Raw genomic sequence first — 23,501 nt, 5'->3', positions numbered from 1 at the left:
ATGTGGAACTTGATCCCAGGACCCTGGGATCATGACCTGAGCCGAAGGCAGTCGCTTAACCAACTGAGCCACCCAGGCGCCCTACTTCTTTCTTTTTAAACCTTAAACCTTACTTCTTTTCCTGGCCTTACTGTACTTGCTAGTATCTCCAGGACAATGTGAACGGAAGTGGAATAATGGATGTCCTTGTCATATTCCAAATCTCAAAGGTGAAGCTTTCAATATTTTAACATTAACATGAGGATTATATGAGTACTCCTTTGGAGATGTAACCCAGAGCCCTGGATGCCTGGGTATTTCTGCTTGGGGCAGGGGCCTTGTCTCTGGCCGTACTTGGTGGTGGGCATGAATAAAGGCCAAAGGCTCCAACATTTGTGTGGCCAGAAAAAAAAATAACATGAGTACTCTAAATCTACGGGGCTTGTTCATATTTGAAACACATTAATATTAACATCCTAATATCGATGAATAAAATTTCATATTTTAGTTTGAAGCATTTATTTTTAAATCTCATCAAAACATATCCATTAGGGAGTACTTACTTAAGAATCATAGTCATTGTTTCTTTTCGGTCTTTTCCTTGGAAAGGTAGTGTACCAGTGAGCATTTCAAACTACAAAAAAGGCAATATCATCAGAGGTATATTAGTTAATAAGTACAAAATCTCAAGGCCAGAAAGTAAAAAAGCATCATCTTAATTCAAACCAAATTTTGTAAAATTGCTATATAATAACAAGTGATTTATAGTTCTACCATATTACTGAACTCAAAAAAACACCCCAATCCTTACCATTAACACACCAAAAGACCACCAATCTGCACTCTGAGTATGACCTCGACGATTAACTACTTCGGGAGCCATGTATTCCACAGTTCCACAGAAGGAATATGCCTTCTTTTCATGGTCAATAGACTCTTTACTTAGGCCAAAATCTGCCAAAATAAATATAAAATTCATAAATATCCTACAATAATTTCCACATTTAAAGTTTAAGCTTTGAGTTCTAATATTTACATTTATTATTAAAAAATTCTAATCCTAGTTTTCAAGGCAATGTGTTACTCAATATTTGTACCACAATCAACCTCAAAAGAAATTATATAGAAGAGAATATTTTAATAAAATGAGGATTTTTACCTGTTAACTTGATGTGACCTTCTTCATCAAGAAGTATGCTGAAAGAAAACAAAGTCAGAAAATCTTTTCAAACCACTAGATATTTATAGAACCTGGAACTGAAACTATGGTGTTAAGCACCAGATCACCACATTTGTTCTAAAATATTGTTTTAGACTGTGAATAGGGGAAAGGTAAAAAAGGAGAAAAATGTTTTGGACACATATATGTAACAAAACCCAAAGGCAAAGCCTTATAAATGTGTATTAAGGGCACCTGAAAACTATTAGGAAAAGAACCAAAACCTATACTCTAATTTCTAGTTGCTCTTTCCAATGCCTTTCTGCAGAGTTGGCCTAACTAAAATCCCTAGCGCTTGCACAATAGACAGAGGGTCCACATATTTAAGTCAATTGCATAAAAGTTGTCATTTTCTTGGTCATTTTTTGGGCATCTGACTCAATCATTCTTTCCTAGTTTCTCCATCCAATCCTCTTTTTCTTTTTTTTAGAGCAGGGGACAGGGAGAGGGAAAGGGAGAGAGAATCTTAAGTAGGCTCGATGCTGGACGCGGGGCTTGATCTCACAACCCTGAGATCATGACCTGAGCTGAAATCAATAGTCGGACACTTAACCAACTGAGCCACCCAGGCACCCCCTATCCAATCCTCTTTTTTTTTTTTTTTTTAAGATTTTATTTTATTTATTTACTTGAGAGAGAGAGCACAAGAGAGGGTGGGGTCAGAGGGAGAAGCAGACTCCCTGCCGAGCAGGGAGCCCAATGTGGGACTCAATCCTGGGACTCCAGGATCATGACCCAAGCCGAAGGCAGTCGCTTAACCAACTGAGCCACCCAGGCGCCCTCCAATCCTCTTCTTAACACAACTTCCTTATACTCCTTGTTTTTCACTGACCCATCCCTTCACTGTATACATTCTCCAATGTTTTCTCTCTTTCTCAGTAAACTCTGAGCTTCTAGGTTTGACCTTATTCATCTTGTACCTTAGTGCCTGGCAGAGTAGAGACAAATAAGAAACGTATGTTGAATGCATGGGGCCAGTCTACAAAAAGCCAATAAGGCATTCCAAATAGTTTGGGCTTCTCAAGGGCACTGAAGATCATAAAAAGTTTATATGCATGAAAGGTAGAGATCATCAGATCTGCATTTTCATAGAACAATTTAGAGGGGAAAGTAAAGGGTATTTAGTGAGCTCTTAGATATGGATCATGATAAAGAGCAAATGGAGAAGATACTCAGGTTTCTGGCTTTAGGAGATACTTGAGTGGAGAATAATGTCATTAATTAACAAGTTATAGGAAGGGATAAGTACTAGGCTATAGGCCAATAATTCTATTTCTGGATAGGTATTTTAGTATACTGACTTGAAAGGCCAAGTAATAAACTGCTTCACTTATATTCAAAACCATTCCATAACATAGGCATTTCCTTACTTTTAATGCTAACTAAAAAAAATGTGAAAGCCAAATTTTGCTATAATAAAATTTTACTATGTCAGAAATACTACCAACCTTTCTACATCAATTCAAATAGGATTACAATAAAGTTTACCACTGAGGATAATTCAGTAGGGACTTATTTTTCATGTCTTCTTCGTAAGGGACTTATGAAAAAAATACAAATCTTAATTATGCTTGATTACAAAGCAGATCAACCATTTACAGAATATAAAGGGAATTATTAGGTATGGTGGAAATCATCCTCCCTTCTGTCTAATAAATGCATGAAAGACAATTCTAAAACTTCAAATTACTCTTCATAATTTTGAGAAAAAAAGAGAACATAGCTAAAAGAACATTACTTATGCCTTCTATAGCAAATGGGTTTTTTTTAAGATAATCATGCCCATCCTTTATCTTTGAAAGAAAAAGCCAACTGTATTACTGAAGGCAAAGTTCCCTTTCAACTACTACTACTAATTTTCAGCCATATTTATTATAACAGAGTTCTGGTTTAAAAGAATGTGGAAAACCCCTTATAGTGCATGAAACAACTGGTCTAAAAATTGGGATTTCTTCCATGTTCTATATGATGGTATATACTTGAATTATTTAAGAACTAAATGTTATTTCAATTACTGGCGTCATGTAGGCATCTTTGTGAAAAATCTCACTTCTTACTTATATTTGATCTTATTCGACTTTAAGAAGGGCCCATGCTGTATACATAATTTTATGACCAATGCTAATCCAATATTTACAATAAATACATTCAACTAAATGACATAAAACACTAACACATTTTTATTATGAATGTTTAAGCTTATGTTTATAGTAATTTTTTTCTTCTAAGGACTATATGCTTGAATATTTATTCTCACTGGGAATTATATTTTGTGTCTTGACAGTTGGAAATCAGGAAAATGATGAGAAAAACTTAATAATTATCTGAGGAATAACAACGGAGCCATATGAAACTTATCCAAAACCAAAATGTATGAAAAACAAAAGTAAAATGTGAAAGTATAATTTCTAAATGATCATGTAATAGGATTCCAAAGGATCATTTCCTGTTTCCTTTTGTAATATATAATTAAAATTTTGCATGTAACATTTTTTTTATTATTTTTTTAAAGATTTTATTTATTTATTTGACAGAGAGAGAGTGCGCGAGCACAAGCAAGGGGAACGTGGGCAGAGGGAGAGGGAGAGGGAGAAGAAGGCTCCCCACTGAGCAGGGAGAGCCCTATGCAGGGCTTGATCCCAGGACCCTGGGAACATGACCTGAGCCAAAGGCTGACGCTTAACCGACTGAGCCACCCAGGCACCCCGTATGTAACATTTTAATGTAAGTAATATCCAAATTCTTTTTTAAAAAGATTTATTTATTTATTTGAGAGAGACAGAGAGAGCGCGCGTGTGAGCGTGAATGGGGGGAGGGGCAGAGGAGAAGGAGAGAGAAAATCTTAAGCAGGCTCCATGCCCAGCACAGAGCCTGATAAAGGGCTCCATGTCACAACCCTGAGATCATGACCTGAGCCGAAATCAAGAGTTGAACACTTAACCAACTGAGCCGCCCAGGCGCCTCAAATATTAGCTTCTTGATACTTGCTACTACAAAAACAATGGGAAATTTGCTCAACTCACACTAAAAATTTGAGATGATGTGGAGAAGAAAATTTTCAGGGGCTCAGGTCATGACCTCAGGGTTGTGAGACTGAGCCCCACATCAGGCTCCATGCTGGATGTGGAGCCTGCTTAAGATTCTCTCTCTCCCTCTGCCCCCCCTGCTCATGCATGTTCTCTCTCCCCCTCTCTAAAAAAAAAAAAAAAATTCAATAAATGGTATTTGAAGGAAAGCATTAGCTCTATGCTATCCTTCATACCAAAAAATTTCCAGACGGAGTTAAAAGTAAAAAAAGAAACCATAAAATAAGAAGAAAAGTATCTGATTATGGGATTGGAAAAGTTTTTTAAGAATAAAAGTCATGGAAGAGATCACAAAAGATTGGTATATCTGACTGAGAAAAAAATACTTGTGTAGGTAAAAATAGAGTAAGTTAAAAATTTTTTTAAAGATTTTTATTTATTTGAGAGAGAGCGAGAATGAGAGAGAGAGCAAGAGCACATGAGAGGGGGAAAGGTCAGAGGGAGAAGCAGACTCCCTGCTGAGCAGGGAGCCCAATGTGGGACTCGATCCCGGGACTCCAGGATCATGACCTGAGCTGAAGGCAGTCGTTTAACTGACTGAGCCACCCAGGCGCCCCAGAATAAGTTAAAATTAAAAGACAAACTAAAAAAGCTATTTGCAATATATGTCAAATGGTTAAATTCTTAATTTCTAAAGGTCTCTTACAAAACAATGGGAAAAAAATATTCCAAGATGAATGAAGGCCATGAACAGAAAAATCACAAAAATACAAATTGCCAATAAACATATGAACATGGATTTCAACCTCATTAAAAATTAAAAAAATGCAAATGAAGGCAAGGTAACAATAACAGATATGATTGGCAGATTTTTAAAAGTATGAGATTACACAGTGTTAGCAGAAATGTGAAGCACAGGCACTCTAATGTAATTCTTGTGGTAGTTCTACGAAGTAATTTTATTTTTTATTACCTCCTAAATAATTATATAACATTGTATTCAACTTAGTAGCATGATTCCTTACTTTTCTGGTTTTAAGTCTCTATAGATTATTCCCAGGCTATGTAGATGGTCTAAAGCAAGTGCAAGTTCAGCCAGGTAGAATTTGACATCTTCTTCTGTGAACATCACCTAAAATAAAATAATAATTTTTCTGTCTTATTCTCTTTCTGTGTCTGTAGTTTTTATTTAAAATTCCATCCTAGAGTTTAAATATTCAAAAAGTTATAAATATGCTAATCACATGTAGTTTTATCGACAATTTACTAATGAAAGGAACTTGCAAAAATGATCGAATCAGTCAACTAATCACTTTCTAAATGCTAAATGTGCAGTGTGGGGGAAATAATTTTACATATTGTTAAGTAACATCTATATTCAGATTGTGCCATTGTTGGCCTACCACAGTAACATCTTAAAAATGAAAAACGATCTTTTAAATGCATACTGAATTTCCACTACTAATTGTTTAAGGATATCTTGATATATTATTGCTTCTGAAAAATTGTAACTAAAAGAAGCAGGACAAAAGACAAAGACAGTTTATCAATTTAAAGTCCTACTTTCAGAATAACTTCAAAAGGTAGGAAAAGAACTCTTTTTGGCTCTAATTCCTTAATGTAAGACTCTTGTACCACTACAGAAAATACGATAAACATAATATTGAAATATAACAACGCTTTAGTTAAAATAGGATGCGTATAGATAGATTAAAAATAGAGATTAATTACATACCTCTTTGGATAAGCGTGTAAACAAATCTCCTCCCCTGAGAAAATCCAAAATAAGATACAACTTCCCTTCAGTTTGAAAAGCTGAATGAAGAAATGAAAATTTCTGTTTAACCACCAGAGTTTATTTTTTTGGCTTACATTAGGTCAACTGATTCACAAATAAATATTATTTTTAAGCAAATTAATGATTATATCATAGATCTAAACTGATTTTTACTGAGAAGATAACCACTGATTGCTCCTAGTTTCCATGTGGAAATGTTAAAGGCAGTGTTTCTCATCATGGAACCACTAGAACATTTGTTGCACTTTCTTCAGGCAATAGTCTCCCAGGAATATAGTAGTTTTAAAACATGTGATCAATAAGAAAAATTCCCAACATGGTTACTTAACCAGGAAACAAAATACAAGAACCATGTCACTTAAGTGCAGGAAAAATGTGGGTTGGCTAGCTTTAATTACACATATTAAGGGTATTTTACCCACTGAGAAAACTTTACCCACTGAGAAAAAGTACATACACCTTTGGGGAAAAGAAAGGTGATAAAAGCTTCAGGATGTTGACATTAGGGTTCTGTCTTGTTTTTAGGAAAAGTTGGGCTAACACATATGGACTATAAAATGCTGGTACACTGTTATTAATTATTATAATAAAAAACAATTATTATGATTTGTTATGAATTATTATGAAAACAATGATTATTATTACCTATTCCTATGGCTACTACTCAGAAACATAAGTATAAATGCAATAAAGGCTTCTAAAGTTTAAGAAGTAATGGCTTAATTTCCATGACTTTATCTGTTAAACACATATAAATATACACAAGTAAATATTTATATACATTAATATATCTGAATGCACTCAGGGAGTGGGGGATCAAGTGGAGGGATGAGGCTGCAACTGGTTCATAACTTACCATAATGCAACTTGACAATAAAAGGATGATTAACTTCTACCAAGATATCACGCTCCATTTTTGTCCGAACACGATCTCGAACTACAAAATATTGTACATATGGCTGTACTACAATAGCTTTCAGAGACAGTCTTTAAAACAAAATCTCTTTGGTGCCTATTTTAAATAAAATTATGCTAAAATGTGAATTCATATTTTTATACATACCAATAAAATTATTTATATGTACAAATAAAACTATTACTCTTGAATTTTCAAAATTAATATTTTTTTACTAAATTATACAAATTTTGTTTATATTTATAAAATCTGTGCTTTAGGTTAAAAAAACAGAGAACATATCAGATGTTGAATCAGATGTTGGCTTTAACATTAAATTTACAAGTATTTTATTTTATTTTTTTTTAAGATTTTTTATTTATTTATTTGAGAGAGAGACACAGCAAGAGAGGGAACACAAGCAGGGGGAGTGGGAGAGGGAGAAGCAGGCTTCCCGGGGAGCAGGGAGCCTAATGTGGGGCTCGATCCCAGGACCCTGGGATCATGACCTGAGCCGAAGGCAGACGCTTAACGACTGAGCCACCCAGGCGCCCCAAATTTATAAGTATTTTAATCAAAGTTATGAAAAATGACCAAAAAAGAGTAACTTTTTAAAAATGAGGCATCCCAATGAAATATTAAAATACACACAAAAGAAAATGGAATAGGTTTCACTACCCCTACCAACCCTATCAACTCATTTCAACAAGCATTCATTAAGCATCTGTAAAGCATGACAGACATGGTGAAGGATGGCTGTACCCAAAAAGGTCTATTTTGGGGGAAGGAGAAAAGGGAGAGGAAGAAGAAATAATGTGGTGCAGCTGAAAGAGCAAAGGCTTTATAGAGTTAAAAAAAATCGGATTCAGATCTGTGTAATCTGGGGCGCCTGGGTGGCTCAGTTGTTAGGCATCTGCCTTTGGCTCGGGTCATGATCCCGGGGTCCTGGGATCGAGCCCCGCATCGGGCTCCCTGCTCAGCGGGAAGCCTGCTTCTCGCTCTCCCACTCCCCCCTGCTTGTGTTCCCTCTCTCGCTGTCTCTCTCTCTGTCAAATAAAATAAATAAAATCTTAAAAAAAAAGATCTGTGTAATCTTAAGCAAGTTACCTACTTAAACTCTTTGAGCCTCCGTTACCCCTCATCTATAAAATAGAGATAACACCACTGTACCTTTGTGGGCTGTGTGACCATTTGAGATAAGGTCTGTACATCCCAGAGCCTGGTATATAGGAGATATTCAATTAAATGGTAGCTATAGCACCATGAATATGATAAAGGGATAAAATGACTTATAACTAGCAGTAAGTAGTACAGAAATTCAGAGAAGGCAAAGATGAGTTTTACTTGCATGGGAAAGCAAGAAGGAAGAGGTGGAGTTAGGAACTTTTGGAGTGGAATTTAGATAGATGTGAAGGATCAGGCCTAAAAAAGAAAAGTCCAGGTATGGAATACCAGCGCAAGCAAGGACATGGAGGCATGCATGAGGAAGAGAAAGGAACGAAATCGGTATGGAAATTGGGGAGGTGAAACTGGGAAGACCCAGATTCTTGACAATTGGTAATGGCAGATAAATTTGTTTGATCCTGTAGGTAAAGCTCTCTTTTACCAACTAATGATTTCCTGAGCAAATTCTATGTACCAGGTACTGTGAGATACAAATACAAACAAAATAATCTTCAAGGAGCTCATAATCTGGTGGGAATGACAGACAACTAACTAAATAGAATACATTCTGATAAGTATTCTGTGTTGGTAGCTCAATGGATTTAAGTGGTGAAAATAATCATTCATTAAAATTTTATTATTTTTTTCTGTTGCATAATAAGGATAAATCATAAATGACTTGCAATCTTCAGGCCAGAGTGACTGAATGGTTATGTCAAAGATTAAGCAGAAAGAACAGGAAAGAGAGTCTTCTGTGGGGGGAGGGTAGGGACAGAGAGAAAGATGAACTGGTATTCTTTTCAATATAAAGTGACCAGATACTCTCATGTGCTCTCTCTCTCTCTCTCTCAAATAAATAAATAAAATCTTAAAGTGACCAGATATTTAAAACACAGAAATAAGACCCCTGGAAAAAAGAAACAATATAAAAAAAATCCAATGTTTCCCATTCTACCAGTTTTCCACTTCCAATTAAGAGATTTCGGTGCCAGTGACTGAAAATGGGCAAACCAGATATAGAAATCATTTTGCTCTTGATATCTATAAAGCTCTGTCTTTTAAATGACTTGTCCAGCAAGTATATCAATTTCATTATCTTATCCTATCACAATAACTCTGGTGTGTTCTATCCAACAGGCCCCTTCTATTATTTCTATGAATGAGGTTCATCACCTAGGTCTGCTGATAATTCTGTTCCAGTCTAGCCCACATCTGTGCTTTTCCTACTGCTACCCATATGATCTTAGATTCAGTTTCTATTACCTTAAAGCTGGATTCCAAATTTCTATCTCTTTCAATAATTATACAAAGATTACAAAGCTTATCATTTAGAACTTAACTCTCTGCTCAGTGAGCAGCAAAAATACCCATCAATGTATTTACTGTATATCCCTCATCTATTATTCTATCACAATAAAAAGAACAATTATTTGGGAGTCAAGAACTACAGGTTTCAGTGGCCTTGCTAGTAACTAGATGAATTACCTGGTCAAATTCTTAACACTGCTCAGGGACTTCCAGCTTTCTTCTCTATAAAATGAGAGGCTAGAACAAGATGATTTTTTTCTATTATGATTATCCTGTGAGGTGGTTTCCTTACATGTAACACTGATGAGAACTTGTTTAGTTGAAAATGAGCAGCGAGATTTACTTACTCAAGAATTCCTTCATTTTGTCTGAGGCAGGACTGTGTAATAATTCTAATCTGGTTTCTTTTACTCATGTAAAGTCCTACATCATGCTACAATCAGGAATTTTGATTAGGATATACTGGTTTAGAAGAAGGCATGTTTTATATTGGTTAAACTCTAAACCCTAAAATAGAATTTGTTAATAATGACTCATGCTGGCAAAGCAACTACATTCCTCTGAAATAATTTTTCTCATATAGTAGTTATTAGATTTTAAATCCTCCTTGACTTGAACCTAAGAGTGAACAAGAAGAAATGCTGTTTATGTTTCTAGGGTTATGTATTTTTTTTTAAAGATTTTATTTATTTATTTGACAGAGACACAGTGAGAGAGGAAACACAAGCAGGGGGAGTGGGAGAGGGAGAAGCAGGTTTCCCGCTGAGCAGGGAGCCCGATGCGGGGCTCGATCCCAGGACCCTGGGATCATGACCTGAGCCGAAGGCAGACGCTTAACGACTGAGCCACCCAGGCACCCCTCTAGTGTTATGTATTAAGAAACTTTAAGGCCCACAGACTATTGTATTAGGACAAAAGTCCCTACAAACTCAACACTACTGACTTCTATTTGACCCCATTTATTGTATTAATAGGAACTCTGAAATAGAAAGAGACTTCTGGTTAAACATAAATGTTTTACTTTCTACTTTCTTCCAAAGCCCCACTGAAATCACTATAATGGAAAAATTATGCATAAAATCACAAGGACAAAGAACAGGAGAGGAAGCAAGAGCAGATGAGTAAGTGGTAACTTACACAGTAGATAAGAGAATGCTAAAAGCTAAGCCTAAGGGAATGAAGTCAATGAGAAATAAGGAAATTCTTGCCATAGAACTCATTCCAATTGGCTATTTGGTACCTTACTCTTTTTTTTTTTTAAAGATTTATTTATTTATTTGGGAGAGAGAGAGAGAGGAGAAGGGCAGAGGGAGGGGGGACAATATCAAGCGGACTCCCCACTAAGCATGGAGCCCAAAGCGGGGCTTGATCTCACGACCCTGAGATCATGACCTGAGCCGAAACCAAGAGTTGGGACACTCAACCAACTGAGCCACCCAGGTGCCCTGGTGCCTCACTCTTAAATGTGAAAAAGTTAGCAAAGGATCCCCAGGCACTTGAGGAAAGGCTCTAAAGATGAAAAACAGTTATCAAAATAAGCAGAAAAAAGGGAATAAAGGGAAATAGAGATAATGTAAAGAAGAGGGGAAAACCTAAAACCAACCTTGTAATTTAAATACCCCAACAGAGCAAAGACCATACGGTACCCATGAAACAAGAAGCTTTAAAAGGTGTAGGGGGGAAGGAACCAGTATCTTCAACAAATAAACTACAAAGAAAAAAAACGGAGACAGAGTTCGTGGATTAAAAGACCTAAAGAGAAATCAACCAACTACAAAATAGAGCTCTTCTATAGATCTCGATTCAAACCAATTGCAAAAAGAGAGATGAATTACAACAACAGCACAACTGGAAATTCAAACATTGATTAGACATCTATATTAATTTTTTAGGTATAGTGATAGAGTTGTATTATTTCTTTTAAGAATCTTTATCTTTTAGAGATACATACTAAAATATTTACAGAAGAAATTGTACAATGTCTAGGATATGCTTCATAGTATCAAGAGAGGGGAAAAGAAAGGACACAGATGCAAAAAAAAATTGACCGTGAGTTCAGAAATGGTGAAGCAGCAAGGAGGGTATATGGGGGTTCTCTATATTCTTTTGTTTCTTTCTGTAAATGTTTGACACTTTCCATAATAAAAAGTTTTTAAAAATAGAGAACAAGGAAAATCTAGGAAATTAAAAATGCTGGTAGAAACAAAAACGTCAATAGAAAGTTTGAAAGAAAATTGGTAATATTTCCTAGAAAATAGAAAAAAAAGACAAAACTGGAAAACAGTAAGGAAAAAGATTAAGAAATGATCCAGGAAGTCCAACATATTCAAAGAGCAGGAGTTACAAAATGGGGAAGAAAAGACAAAATACTTTGCCAAAATTGAAGAAATGAGTTTCTAGACTGGAAGAGACCACCCCATACCTGGTATGGTGAATTTTAAAAGTTCACACTAAAGAAATACCACTGTACAAATTCAAGAACACCAGGGATAAAGAATAGAGTGGTTCTAGACTTCCAAAGAGGAAAAGCAGCTTACGTACAAAGGAATGGAAGTCAGTATTGCAATAAACCTCATAATTGCAAGACAGGAAACTGGAAGACAATGGAAACAATGCCTTCAAATATCTGAGGGAAAATTATTTCTCACCTAGAATTTTACACTCAGCCAAATTATAAATTGAGGGGTAGAATAAAGGCATTTTAAGATATTCAAAGTCACAAAAATTTTACCATCCATTCACCCTTTCGAAGGTAGCTACTAGGAGATGTGTTCTACCTAGACTGGTGAGTAAACTGAGAAAGAGGTAGACACAGAATTTAGAAAATGAGATCTAATACAGCAAAGATGTGAAGGTAATGTGACTCCAGTATACTATTTGGCTTACTTAGGAACAGTTCTTATAAAGCTGTAATAATGTGGGACACATGGGTGGCTCAGATGGTTAAGTGTCTGCCTTTGGCTCTGGTCATGATCCCAGGGTCCTGGGATCGAGTCCCACATTGGGCTCCTTGCTCAGCGAGGAGCCTGCTTCTCCCTCTGCCTGCTGTTCCCCCTGCTTGTGCTCGTGCACTCTGTCTCTCTGGCAAATAAATAAATAAAATCTTTTTTAAAAAAGAAAGCAAGCTTTAGGGCGCCTGGGTGGCTCAGTTGGTTAAGCGACTGCCTTCGGCTCAGGTCATGATCCTGGAGTCCCGGGATCGAGTCCCGTATCGGGCTCCCTGCTTGGCAGGGAGTCTACTTCTCCCTCTGACCCTCCTCCCTCTCATGCTCTCTGTCTCTCATTCTCTCTCTCTCTCAAATAAATAAATAAAATCTTTAAAAAAAAAAAAAAGAAAGAAAGAAAGCTGTAATAATGAAAACATTACTGGGCAGACATGAAAGGTGGAATTATGTGTGGGTGGTAGCATGAAAGAACTAAATCCTAATCTGCCATGTTAGGAAGTCAATAAATTATGTCACCAAATGAAAACAATCAAAGAATTGCAAAAAAGAATATTGAATATGGAGGTAAATGACAGAAATAGCAGTTAAAGAGATGAAAGTCATTGTCTCTGAGGGTCGAGAATTGGAATAGGGAGGAGGGTTGGTAAGGCAATGCTATTTTGTAAGATTCTATATACATATTACTTTGAAAGAAATTAAAATTGAATTTAAGAGTGCATTAAAGTTATCTGACAGCTTACAATTCCAGTATGTCAAATACTTTCATTTTCCAGGGTTTCTTTTATAGCTTATATCCATATAATTTTATATACTTGTGGTAGCCAAATTTGTTATAATTGTTCACTTACATATTTTCATTAAGTTCATTTTAGGGATTATATCTGAAATATTTCTTTTAAATAATATCCTATTAAATGGTATACTATAATTTTTAAACATTCCTCTATTTTCAATATTTGTGTGATTTCTAAATTCTCAACATTATAAATTAATGTTGCTGCAAGAATTTTCAAGTGCATGAATTCTCTCTTTGAGATTATTTTCTCAGGTTAATTTAGCAGCAATAATGGCTCTCTGTATATATTGCAAAACCACTTTCCAATTTATGTTGACATTATATGAAATGATAACATTATTTTACATGTATTTCTTTATCATCAAAATGGAACATTTTCCAAACATTATTTTATCCCCCTTCATAAAATTCATTCTGAAATCCTTTTAGGTAGAGGTTGTAATGCTACTTTTCAGGACCTCCTAACTCAATTATTCCTTTTACATTTATTAGTTGGAATTCTACTATAAGGAAGAGCTTTCCCTTGCTCCCCATTACTTAATTTATGGATCAATCCATGGATTTTTGCTTTATTCAGTGGTTTATTCTAGCACTATCATTAATTATTGCAATTTTCAAATTGTCCTAGATTTGGCCCGTAGGAGCCCTGTACTCATTCCTTGTATTATTATTTTCTAGTATTTGAAGCAAATAATTTCATGATTTCTTATTTATACTATTTTTCATTGTGTGAAAGGCTAAAATTTTTGCAGTGTCAATCTGTTTATAACTTGTACTTTGCTCAATATCTGTTCACAAGTTTCCTAGATGTGTTAAGTTGTAATATTCAGTTAGACTGTTTGGTTAGATTGTTAGATTTTTTTTATGGCATAGGGTTTAGGAGAAGACTAATTTTTTTTCCAGGTTGCTCAGGAGTATTTCAAACAAAATTTGTGAAACCATTATTTCTCATTGTTCTGTATACCTGGTTTGCCATATAGCACAGCACATATTCTTTTTGATGTGCATGCTCTTCAAATGAAATTTTAAATAAAGGAAAATTCAATTGGAATCTTGATGATATAGAGCTAATTGGATGGCTAGATGAATACTGAGATTCTTAACAACAGTTAGCCTTCTCTAAAAGGAAATGGGCATTTATTTCCTTCCCTGATATCTTTTAGGTTTTTCAGTTTCATAGTTTCCTTTACGTATATTATGCACAACACAGATCCTATTAAATATATGAAACCTACTCTTGTTGTTTTTGTGAATGACCTCTTTTGTGTAAGTTCCACCAATGTAGTTTTATAACTTGGGAGTAGGCATAAAGTTATACAAGTAGTGATATAAAGTAGGGCATTGAGGATATAATTTAACTCCCTGGTCCTAGCAAGAATCAAGTAAGTAGTGTGCCAGTTGCAGAGACTAGATAGGAAAGAAAATACATTCAGGAAGGGAACAAGAGAAAGGAAGCAAAGGAAGGTGTTTATAGAGAATGGTGGAATTTCTTGGAATAAGGATATCCAGGGTAGGTGACTAACTGGAAAGAATAACATCAGAAATAATAAATGATCATCACAAATATTCCTTCCTGAATATTTTATTATTTTTTTTTTTTTTTAAGATTTATTTATTTATTTGACAGAGAGAACACAAGCAGGGGGAGCGGAAGAGGGAGAAGCAGGCTTCCCGCCGAGCAGGGAGCCCAATGCGGGCTCGATCCCAGGACCCTGGGATCATGACCTGAGCTGAAGGCAGATGCTTAACAACTGAGCCATCCAGACACGCCCCCCCCTTCCTGAACATTTTTAAAAGCTTTAAAATTACATGTAAATTGAAGAGGAAAAAAATGATGCTGGGAATCAATACATTAACAACTACAGCTTATGTGGTAAAATAACCAAAACTACTAAATAAAAGATTTAAGTATTTTTAAAACTATGTATAATTTCTTCTAAATGACTACTTACCTAAAAGAATCAAATCCTATATAAGATTGTTCAAAATCAGAGGCTTAGAATAAAAACTTACTTGGAGACCAGAAGTCAAGATGATAAAGTCCTTAAGATAAAAGCTATTTTGCATTGGGTAAATCAGTAGGTTTTCAAAACATTAAAATAATCACACTGATTTGAAGATGAATCAAACCCAGTTTGAATTTTCTAAACCTCTACTTGCATAAACCCAAGATGAATTTATAATACTTCTTTTGTAACATGGCAACTCCTATTCTCACTAGTCATATGATTCCTAGCCCAGTAGGAAAAATTCACTAAAAGAAAGTCTAAATTTAAAGACAGTAACAGGAACAGATTCAGAATGTAAGTAATTGGCCTAGGAGTCACTGGAGATCTGTTGAGACCTTTCAGTTTGCTTAGACTATGCAAACAGTATAAACAGTTGCAGCACTCACCTTTCAATGTGGCCTTCTTCAATACTTTCATGGCATAAAGCTGTCTAGCATCAGAGCCTGAGATTTTTTTGACTAAGAAAACCTGTATTTAAATGAGAGAAAATAAGTTTTACAAAGTATCACAAACTATGCCATTGTTAAAAATAAGACCCTTTCTATAATACAGTGTATTATTAGAGAGACTCTGATACACTGTAGATGCTTATTTTTCTTATGTAACAATTATAATTACAATGAGTTGTAAACAGTGGTAATAACTTGGGGTGTCAACATAAGTGAATACACTGTTTTTTTTCTTTTTGTTGTCTGCCAATGCCCAGAGCATGTAATATATAAGTCACAAAAATCTTTAAACTGTGTAATTAAAGTCTAACATGTTTAAAGTATAACACAAGTGGTCATTGCTCTGCTTTTAACAAAACAAAAATTCTTCCAATTTGATAAAAATTGTCACACAGGAGTTCCCCTTGACCACCATTTTCCGTTGATACAATTATTCACTGATAATTGGTCTTGTCTATGTATGAAAACTGTACATAAATTTCTCATCGCTGGGAAGAACAATTAAAACACACTGAAGAAGCCTATTCACAAATATTTAATGTGACTTAAGACAGAACCCTACCTTTCAACCTTTTAAAAATCAAATTATCACATAAACCTAAATATGAAGAACACAGTTCCTAGGTATGTTACTGAGCCTCTTGATTTTCCAAATTATTTTTATCTGCTTTCAAAATATAGTGTGAAATTTATGCAAAAAGAATAAAGTCTGCTCTAAATAATACATAGTCATGCTATAATATGGCTAATACAAAACTAAAAATCTTTTCTGTTCATTTTGACCATTAAGTTTGTGATCTTTTTTTAAAGTTTTTATTTAAATTCCAGTTAGTTAACATACAGTGCAATATTAGTTTCAGGTGTACAATATAGTGATTCATGATCTTTTTCATTCAATCTTTAAACATATTTGCTAAATGGACCTGAATTTCAACTTTTTTCTTCTATTCTTTCCTAGCAGTTGCTGTTGAGTTGCCACAGATGGGAAGAGAAGCAATTATAATTGAGAATTAACTTTCAGGTCAGCTCTCAATGATCTGCACTAGCATGCCAGGCTATTAGCAAAAATAAAAAAATGCTACATTCAACTGATTCTAGGGCGAGGCAGGGTTCCTCACTTTGAGAAGCTGTGCCAAAGGTGATTGGCAATGACCTCAAAAGTTTAGTGAAGAGCACCACAACTTGCACAGAAACCCTGATGCATTGTGTGTTCCTCTCCCCAAATCACTCCCTCTTGTCCCTTCCATGATGCCCCACCCTTTAGTTCTTTTTAGCCAGTTAGTAGTGAGCCCAACTAGGGAGAAAAAAGCATTCTTAATCAGGTTCCTAAGATGGAATGATGTTCAAATGTTAAAGATAATCAGAGATTATTAATATTTTTGAACAGAAAAAAATTCTAATTAGGTGGAGATAATTAGGATTTATCTGGTATTTATTCTTAAGATTCCCTAATCAAGCTTCTTTGTGCCATTCCACAAGAAAAATTCTCCTTGTGGATTCCAAACTTCTTTCACCCTTCTTTGAAAGTACCTTAACACTTTTCAGCACTTCTTAGTTTACAAAGGACCTCCACAAGCATTTGTAATACGTCATCATGATAATTTTGGGAGGCAGGCAGACTAAGGAATGCCTATTTATAGCTGCCCAAGCTAGGGCTTAGAGAGGTTAAATAATTTGACTAGTGTCACGGTGGAGGTATTGGAACAAGAACCAGGCCAGCCACCCAATTCTGTGCTCTTGCTCAGGCGCTCTTAATCTGTTCCCTCTGGCAGGTCACCGGTTAAGTGTAGCAGGAGCAGCAGTGGTCCCAGATGCCATCGGATCTTCCCCAGCCAGAGCATTCATGACCTTTCGAACTCCCCCATGAAGCTATTCTAAGCTCTGACAGGTCATCCCTGTTTCCTTGGCTTGCACGGGCTTTTTAGGATGAGTAAGAAAGGAGACGCCCTGTTTTTAATGTTTGCTATTTATAGTAAGGTATTTAAGTTACTTTTAAAGAAATAAAGGGAGATGCATGCTAACTACTGGCAACTTAAATATTGTGTTCCCTGAAAATCTAATGTATGGAAAGAAACCAATCTATTTGGGTTTACCCATAATATGACTGCATGATAATACAATTTCATAGCAGATATTATGTGCTTGGCCTTTTATCATTTAATTCTCCCTACTAACCTCTGAGGTCAGGACTATTATTTTATCATTACTTATTTCCAAAATTATATGCTAGGCACTGTGCTACTAGCTCAATGGTGAGACATGGTACAAAGCATGTCCCTTGTACTCATGGAAAGAACACATAGTCTAGGGGAGGAGACAGCCAATAAACAAACAATTACACAAATGAAAAACTGCAATTGTGGTGAGTGCTGTGAAGAGGTATATAATGTTCTGACAGGGTAAAACAGAGGAATATGACTTAGAATGGCAGAGAAGACTTCTTTGAGATCATAAGCATGAGAGGCGCTAATAAGATGAGGAAAGAGTGCGGCGGCGTGTTTCACCCAGAGGGAAGCACACGTGCAAAGGCTTTCTAGTGGGATGGAGCCAGGGGCTTAAGGACTGAAAAAAAGGGCCAATGTAGCCAGAACACAGACAGTGAAAAATATATGAAGTGATGTTGTTCAGGTAGCTAGGCACCAGAACAAGGGGCTTCTCAGCTGTCTTAAGAGTATGTCTTTATCCTAAAGGCTAAAGGAAGCTACTGAAGTATAAGATTAGCTCTTGTTGGCTGTTATGTAAATAGTGGCTTAAGGAAAGAATAAATTTGGGAGTCCCAGTTAGGAGCCTCCTTCAATAGGCCAAGGAGAAATGGGGGTGGCACAGGCTAGAGGAGTGGTAGTGGAGAAGGAGAAGACAGGCATGATTTGAGAAATCTTTACTAAATCAATAGGACTTGCCAATAGTTTAGATTGGTGGGGAGAGGCAAGCAGAAAAGGTGGGCAGTAGAAGGATATGTCAAAAATGCCTCCCAAGTTTCTATTTGCTTAACTGGATGCCATTCACAGTTGCAGAGAAAAATAAAACAGGACAGGTTGGGGGGGTGGGGCAGGGGAAAATCATGACTTTGGTTGTAGACATGTTGAGTTTAAACTGCCTTTGAATCATGTGAGGAGAACAAAATATGCAGCTGGACATAAGAGTTCAGAGCTTAGAGGCATGATCTAGATTGGAGAGAGAAATCTGTCAGGACAGCTGTATGTGGGTTATAATTAAGATAGTGGGCATACAGAAAATAATTAGTAGGGAGTATAAAGTGAGGAGAAGGCAGCCTAGAATGGAACCTTGAGGAATTTCAATACTTAATGACTGGCTGGAAGAGGAAAATGGGGCTTGAAGAGGTTAAGTAACTTGTTCAAGCACATGTACCAAATAAGTAGAAGAAAAAAAAATCAAATCCATGTCTGGCTGACCTAGAGCCCAAAGTTGCAGCCATTATATTCTACTGCCTCCTTAACCAATATTTGAAATAAAAGCATCACTTTGGGTTTAAAGGAGGTTAACAGCTGTAATAAATTACCTATATTAGCCAAGAATTGATAAACAGTCCCCCTAAAATACACAAGGGAGCTAAAGGGGTGTTGTTTTGAAGCTTGCAAACCATATTATCTTCAGATGTTTCCTCACAGGGAGGTGGCAAGCAAGCATTGCAATGTGAAAGTTGAATGCAATCTCAGAATCTTCGTCTTACTGAGAAACGGAATAGTTAGATCAAATAATAGTAATCATAATGCTGTACTTCTCAAAATGAAGGACAGAAAGTGCTCCTGAGGTATGCAGCAGGGGGACAAGGAATATTTGAAGAAAAATGATGAAGATGTTGCATCTCCAGGAGCAATTTTAGTTGGTGGCTTTGGGAAACGTTTTTGATATTAAATACAAACATGGATATCATTGACTAGAATCTAACCTTTGCATTCTTATTTATTTATTTTTAAAAATATTTATTTGTCAGAGAGAGAGAGAGAGTGAGAGAGTATGTGGGAGCACAAGCAGGGGGAGTGGCAGGCAGAGGGAGAAGCAGGCTCTCCGCTGAGCAATGAGCCCGACCTAGGACTTGATCCCAGGATCCTGGGATCATGATCTCAGCTGAAGGCAGATGCTTAACCGACTGAGCCACCCAGGCATCCCCTTTATATTCATTTTAAAGACGAGCTGTAAGTCTCCAAAATTTTACACTCATCGTGGTAATCCACCCCCTCCCCCCAATTCCTTTGGAGTAGGCATTCACTTCCTGCTGGTATTAGGGATATTATGAAGGAAAGATTGAGATATACTGTTATAATGTATCTGGCAACATCACCTTCCAAATCTACACGAGGACTCAAAAAGAGTATCAAAAAGTGTATGAGGGGATTTTTTTTTTATTTTGAATCATTTGCAAAGTGCAATTAAGAGAAGTCACATGGTCTTGAAGATAAAATAAATATGAAGTGATTATTGTCAATTTATGAAAATTTCCAGTGTACTTTTGAATGACTTTATTCACTTTCTCACACTACCAATAGTGAGAAATGTAAGAACAGAGAAACACTGCTTGTACGGAGATTGGTAGTATTTCATTAAATATTTCCATTCTCCATCTGTATGAAATACACACAAATTCCAAGAAACAACTTTTTAAAAACACACACTCATGACTTACCTTTCCAAATGATCCCTGCCCTAATACTTTTAAAAGTTCAAATTGGGAAGGATCTGCCTTTTCATGTCCTTCCTTTACATGATGTGTGATTGCAATTTCTTTGATACTGCCTTCTTCCTGTTGAAGCAAATATAAAGGGAGAAAAGAGAGTTAGAGATACTTTCTCCAGCTATAAATCAAGAAATATAAATTTAGCATATCATATTAGAAATGCTCAAATTATTATTTTCTTAAAGTAAGCTCTACGTCCAACTTGAACTCATGACCCCCAAGATCAAGAGCTGCATGCTCTACCAACTGAGCCAGCCACGTGACCCCAGGAATATACTTTCAAGTTAAATGTCAGAGAGAATGATACCAGCCCACTGCATAGACCAATTTAACCTCTACTTAACATTAGCACTGAGTATTTCCAAGTCTTCATTCTTCCTATTGGAGATAATTAGAATAGTTTCATGGGGTGAGGGCAGAGAGTGTAAAGAAGTCTGAAAACACAACAGAGTAATCTGCTGTGCTCTGACATGTGCTTGTATTAGGTAAAACCAATGCTACACACACACACACACACACACACACACACACACCGTATTTATTGGGGAGTGGGGTTGAAAAATATTCCAAGGGAAACATGGAGATTTCTACCCTCAGCAAGGCCATTTGGATCAGTATGCTGAAGTTTATTCTGTTGGAAATATGTAAGTTACTTTCTGTTTCTAGGACTACTTGAGATCTAAGGGAGAAAGATATAACTCTAAAACACAAAATCAAAAAAGATTTAAACATTTGAAATGGAGGATTAGACACAAGAAAAAAGTTACTACCCAGCATAATGGAACAGTGGAAGGTCTTAGTGTTAAGGGAAGGATTGTTAGACAGTGGATGCTTCAGTATATCTGAGGGAAGGCGTCAGAAAGGGAGAAAGGTTGAACATTATGTATACACAGAATTTCAATTACTTATTCACTCTGGGATTAGCAGATATTTAATCAAGACATGTACTATGTTACAGCCAAAAACTACAATAAAACAAAACCCAACAAAACCAGAAATATAAGCCAGTCAAAGACTATTTTTCTTTTTTTGCCTATAATGTTTTTTCCTAGTGCCTAAGTATTATTAATAGAATCGAAATGTGTTGTACACAAATAATTCATTGTTTTTATTATTGTTGTGTTCCATATGCATGTTTGAGCTCAATTAGCATTTTCGGAGATAGAATGTTGGCTATATATGGAATTACAAAGATTTCTCAAAAAGATATACTGGTATACTAATGTGGCAGGTTTTGAAAATGAGCAGTAAAAGGAAGAAAAGCTCTTATAGGACAAGAAAGGAATCTAGGCCCACTATTTTACTCTGTAAGACAGAGTTTGTAGACTGTGCTAATACTTAGGCAGCTTCATCATTTTGGATGCTCTCAGAACTGTGGCAATAATAAACAATCCCCTAATATGGTTTAGTCCTTTATTTTGTAATTTCACATGCACTATCTCCTTTATTTTTCACAACCATCCTGTGCAGTAGGTGTTAGCGTAGAATCAAGCATTACTTGACTCTGAGACTCTACCCCCCTTCCTGTGCACACCTTCTCTGCAAATGAGACTGGTGTATAGGGGTTCAAGAGTGATAGCTATTTGTAGTTACATTAGGAAAGGCAGGAAGCAAATTACCAAATTCTTCTAAGAAAATTTTCAAAGAACAATGTATGTGTGGAACTGATTAAAACCCAGCAAATATTTATTAAGCACCTACCATGTACCAAGCCTGGTTAGGTGCTTTTTCACCTTTTATCTTATATTTATTGCTTCATAACAGATCTTTCACTACATATCAATGTTAGAGAGGGCTGATAACAACAGGGTGGAGTATACCTCAGAGCAAGCAAAAACATCTCAGAATACTCTACAGACTCCCCCATTCATCATGAGAAATTTGACAGATCTTTTAAAGGCTAAATGGTTTGAATACAGATTGAAGTTTAAAGAGATTAAGTAAAGATCACAAGCGAATAACTGGCAGATTTATGGATCAATTCCAGGTTCTGACTTCTAATGACTTCTAAAACAAGGCTCATAGCATTACACCATACTGAGACTGTCATAGGCTTCTGTGGTTCCCCATCCAAGATCAATGACAGGAACATACACACTTACTCCCTTGGTCCTTGTAACTGGTCTGTTTCTCTTGGGTCAGTTAGCTACAGTGATTAGAGAAATGTCTCTGAACTTTTAGTAGCATATCCTCATCAGTTAAAAAAAACCTCTGTTTTGTGTATTTGTACATTTATTGGCTTAAAAATTATATACACTTTTTGTATTACTAAATTATATACATTATACATGGAAATGAAATTATAAAGAAGTTCTCTTTCTTTTCTGTAACCCAAAGTGCTGTCACATCGCACTTTAAAGACTAGTAGATTACAGATTTAAACTCAAAAGGCCAAGGTCATGGGTTGGATTCTAGCATGTGCCAGTCAGCCTACTATGGAAAAAACTATGTTCAAGAGCCTAACTGGAATCTAACAGCCATTTATGCCTTTAAATTTTGAGGCTGTGAAGAACTATACTCTATAACATTCCAAATGTCTTATCAGTTTTCTTTCTTGGGTAAGTGGGATGTAATTTTAGGCTGCAATATTGTTTCATCTTTTATTTCATAAAAATACTATAATTATGTGTCACAAAGATGCAACACAGGCAGGGAAGGATCACTGAATTATAAATGTTTTGCATTCTGCAGCAGGCATATAGGATCAAGTCTTACTCTCATAATGAGAGCTACAATCAGGTCATGGGTCTCAAAATAAACAGCAGTAACTATTCAAGAAAGATTTTGTCTTGGATGACTACTCTTCCTTTCCTCTCATGTCAAACAAGTTACCAAAAAACACAGAATCTCCCTTTGATCCCTTCATTCAACAAACATACACTAAAACATCTACTGTGTATCAAACATGGAAATGGGAATACCCTTCTTTCTTTTCTCCCCCCCCCCCATTTCCAATAGCATCACCCAGGTACAATTCTTCATTACCTTGCCTGTGGAAAACTGAAACTAGCTTGGTTACTCATAATGCCCCTTTGTGCCACTGCCAGTCCACTTCATCCTCCCAACAAATTCATTTTTTTTTTAAGATTTTATTTATTTATTTGACAGAGAGAGAGAGCGAGAGTGAGCACAAGCAGGGGGAGTGGCAGGCAGAGGGAGAGGGAGAAGCAGGCTCCCCACTGGGCAGGGAGCCCGAAGTGGGACTCGATCCCAGGAC

At 36.1% G+C, this 23,501-nt stretch overlaps 1 protein-coding gene across 9 annotated transcripts in view; it reads right to left on the bottom strand.

The window, feature by feature from the left end:
- RPS6KA3 (ribosomal protein S6 kinase A3) overlaps positions 1-23,501 on the bottom strand; it is a 116,750-nt gene that overhangs the window by 36,809 nt on the left and 56,440 nt on the right. For 8 of the 9 annotated variants that reach the window (XM_006741719.3, XM_081809056.1, XM_081809058.1 and 5 more), the window contains 8 exons: positions 20,234-20,350; positions 15,526-15,607; positions 6,879-6,959; positions 5,960-6,039; positions 5,250-5,356; positions 1,139-1,176; positions 791-933; positions 543-613 (listed from right to left, as the gene is read on the bottom strand). In XM_006741719.3, coding sequence (XP_006741782.1) covers positions 543-613; positions 791-933; positions 1,139-1,176; positions 5,250-5,356; positions 5,960-6,039; positions 6,879-6,959; positions 15,526-15,607; positions 20,234-20,350 — 719 coding nt within the window. The remainder of the gene's footprint in view (positions 1-542; positions 614-790; positions 934-1,138; positions 1,177-5,249; positions 5,357-5,959; positions 6,040-6,878; positions 6,960-15,525; positions 15,608-20,233; positions 20,351-23,501) is intronic. The other variant, XM_031037247.2, reaches the window with a different exon arrangement.

The sequence above is a fragment of the Leptonychotes weddellii genome, chromosome X (assembly GCF_054177405.1).
Source record: "Leptonychotes weddellii isolate Sample4059 chromosome X, ASM5417740v2, whole genome shotgun sequence".
In the NCBI taxonomy this organism is placed as follows: Eukaryota; Metazoa; Chordata; class Mammalia; order Carnivora; family Phocidae; genus Leptonychotes; species Leptonychotes weddellii.
This window is presented reverse-complemented; position numbering and strand designations above follow the sequence as displayed.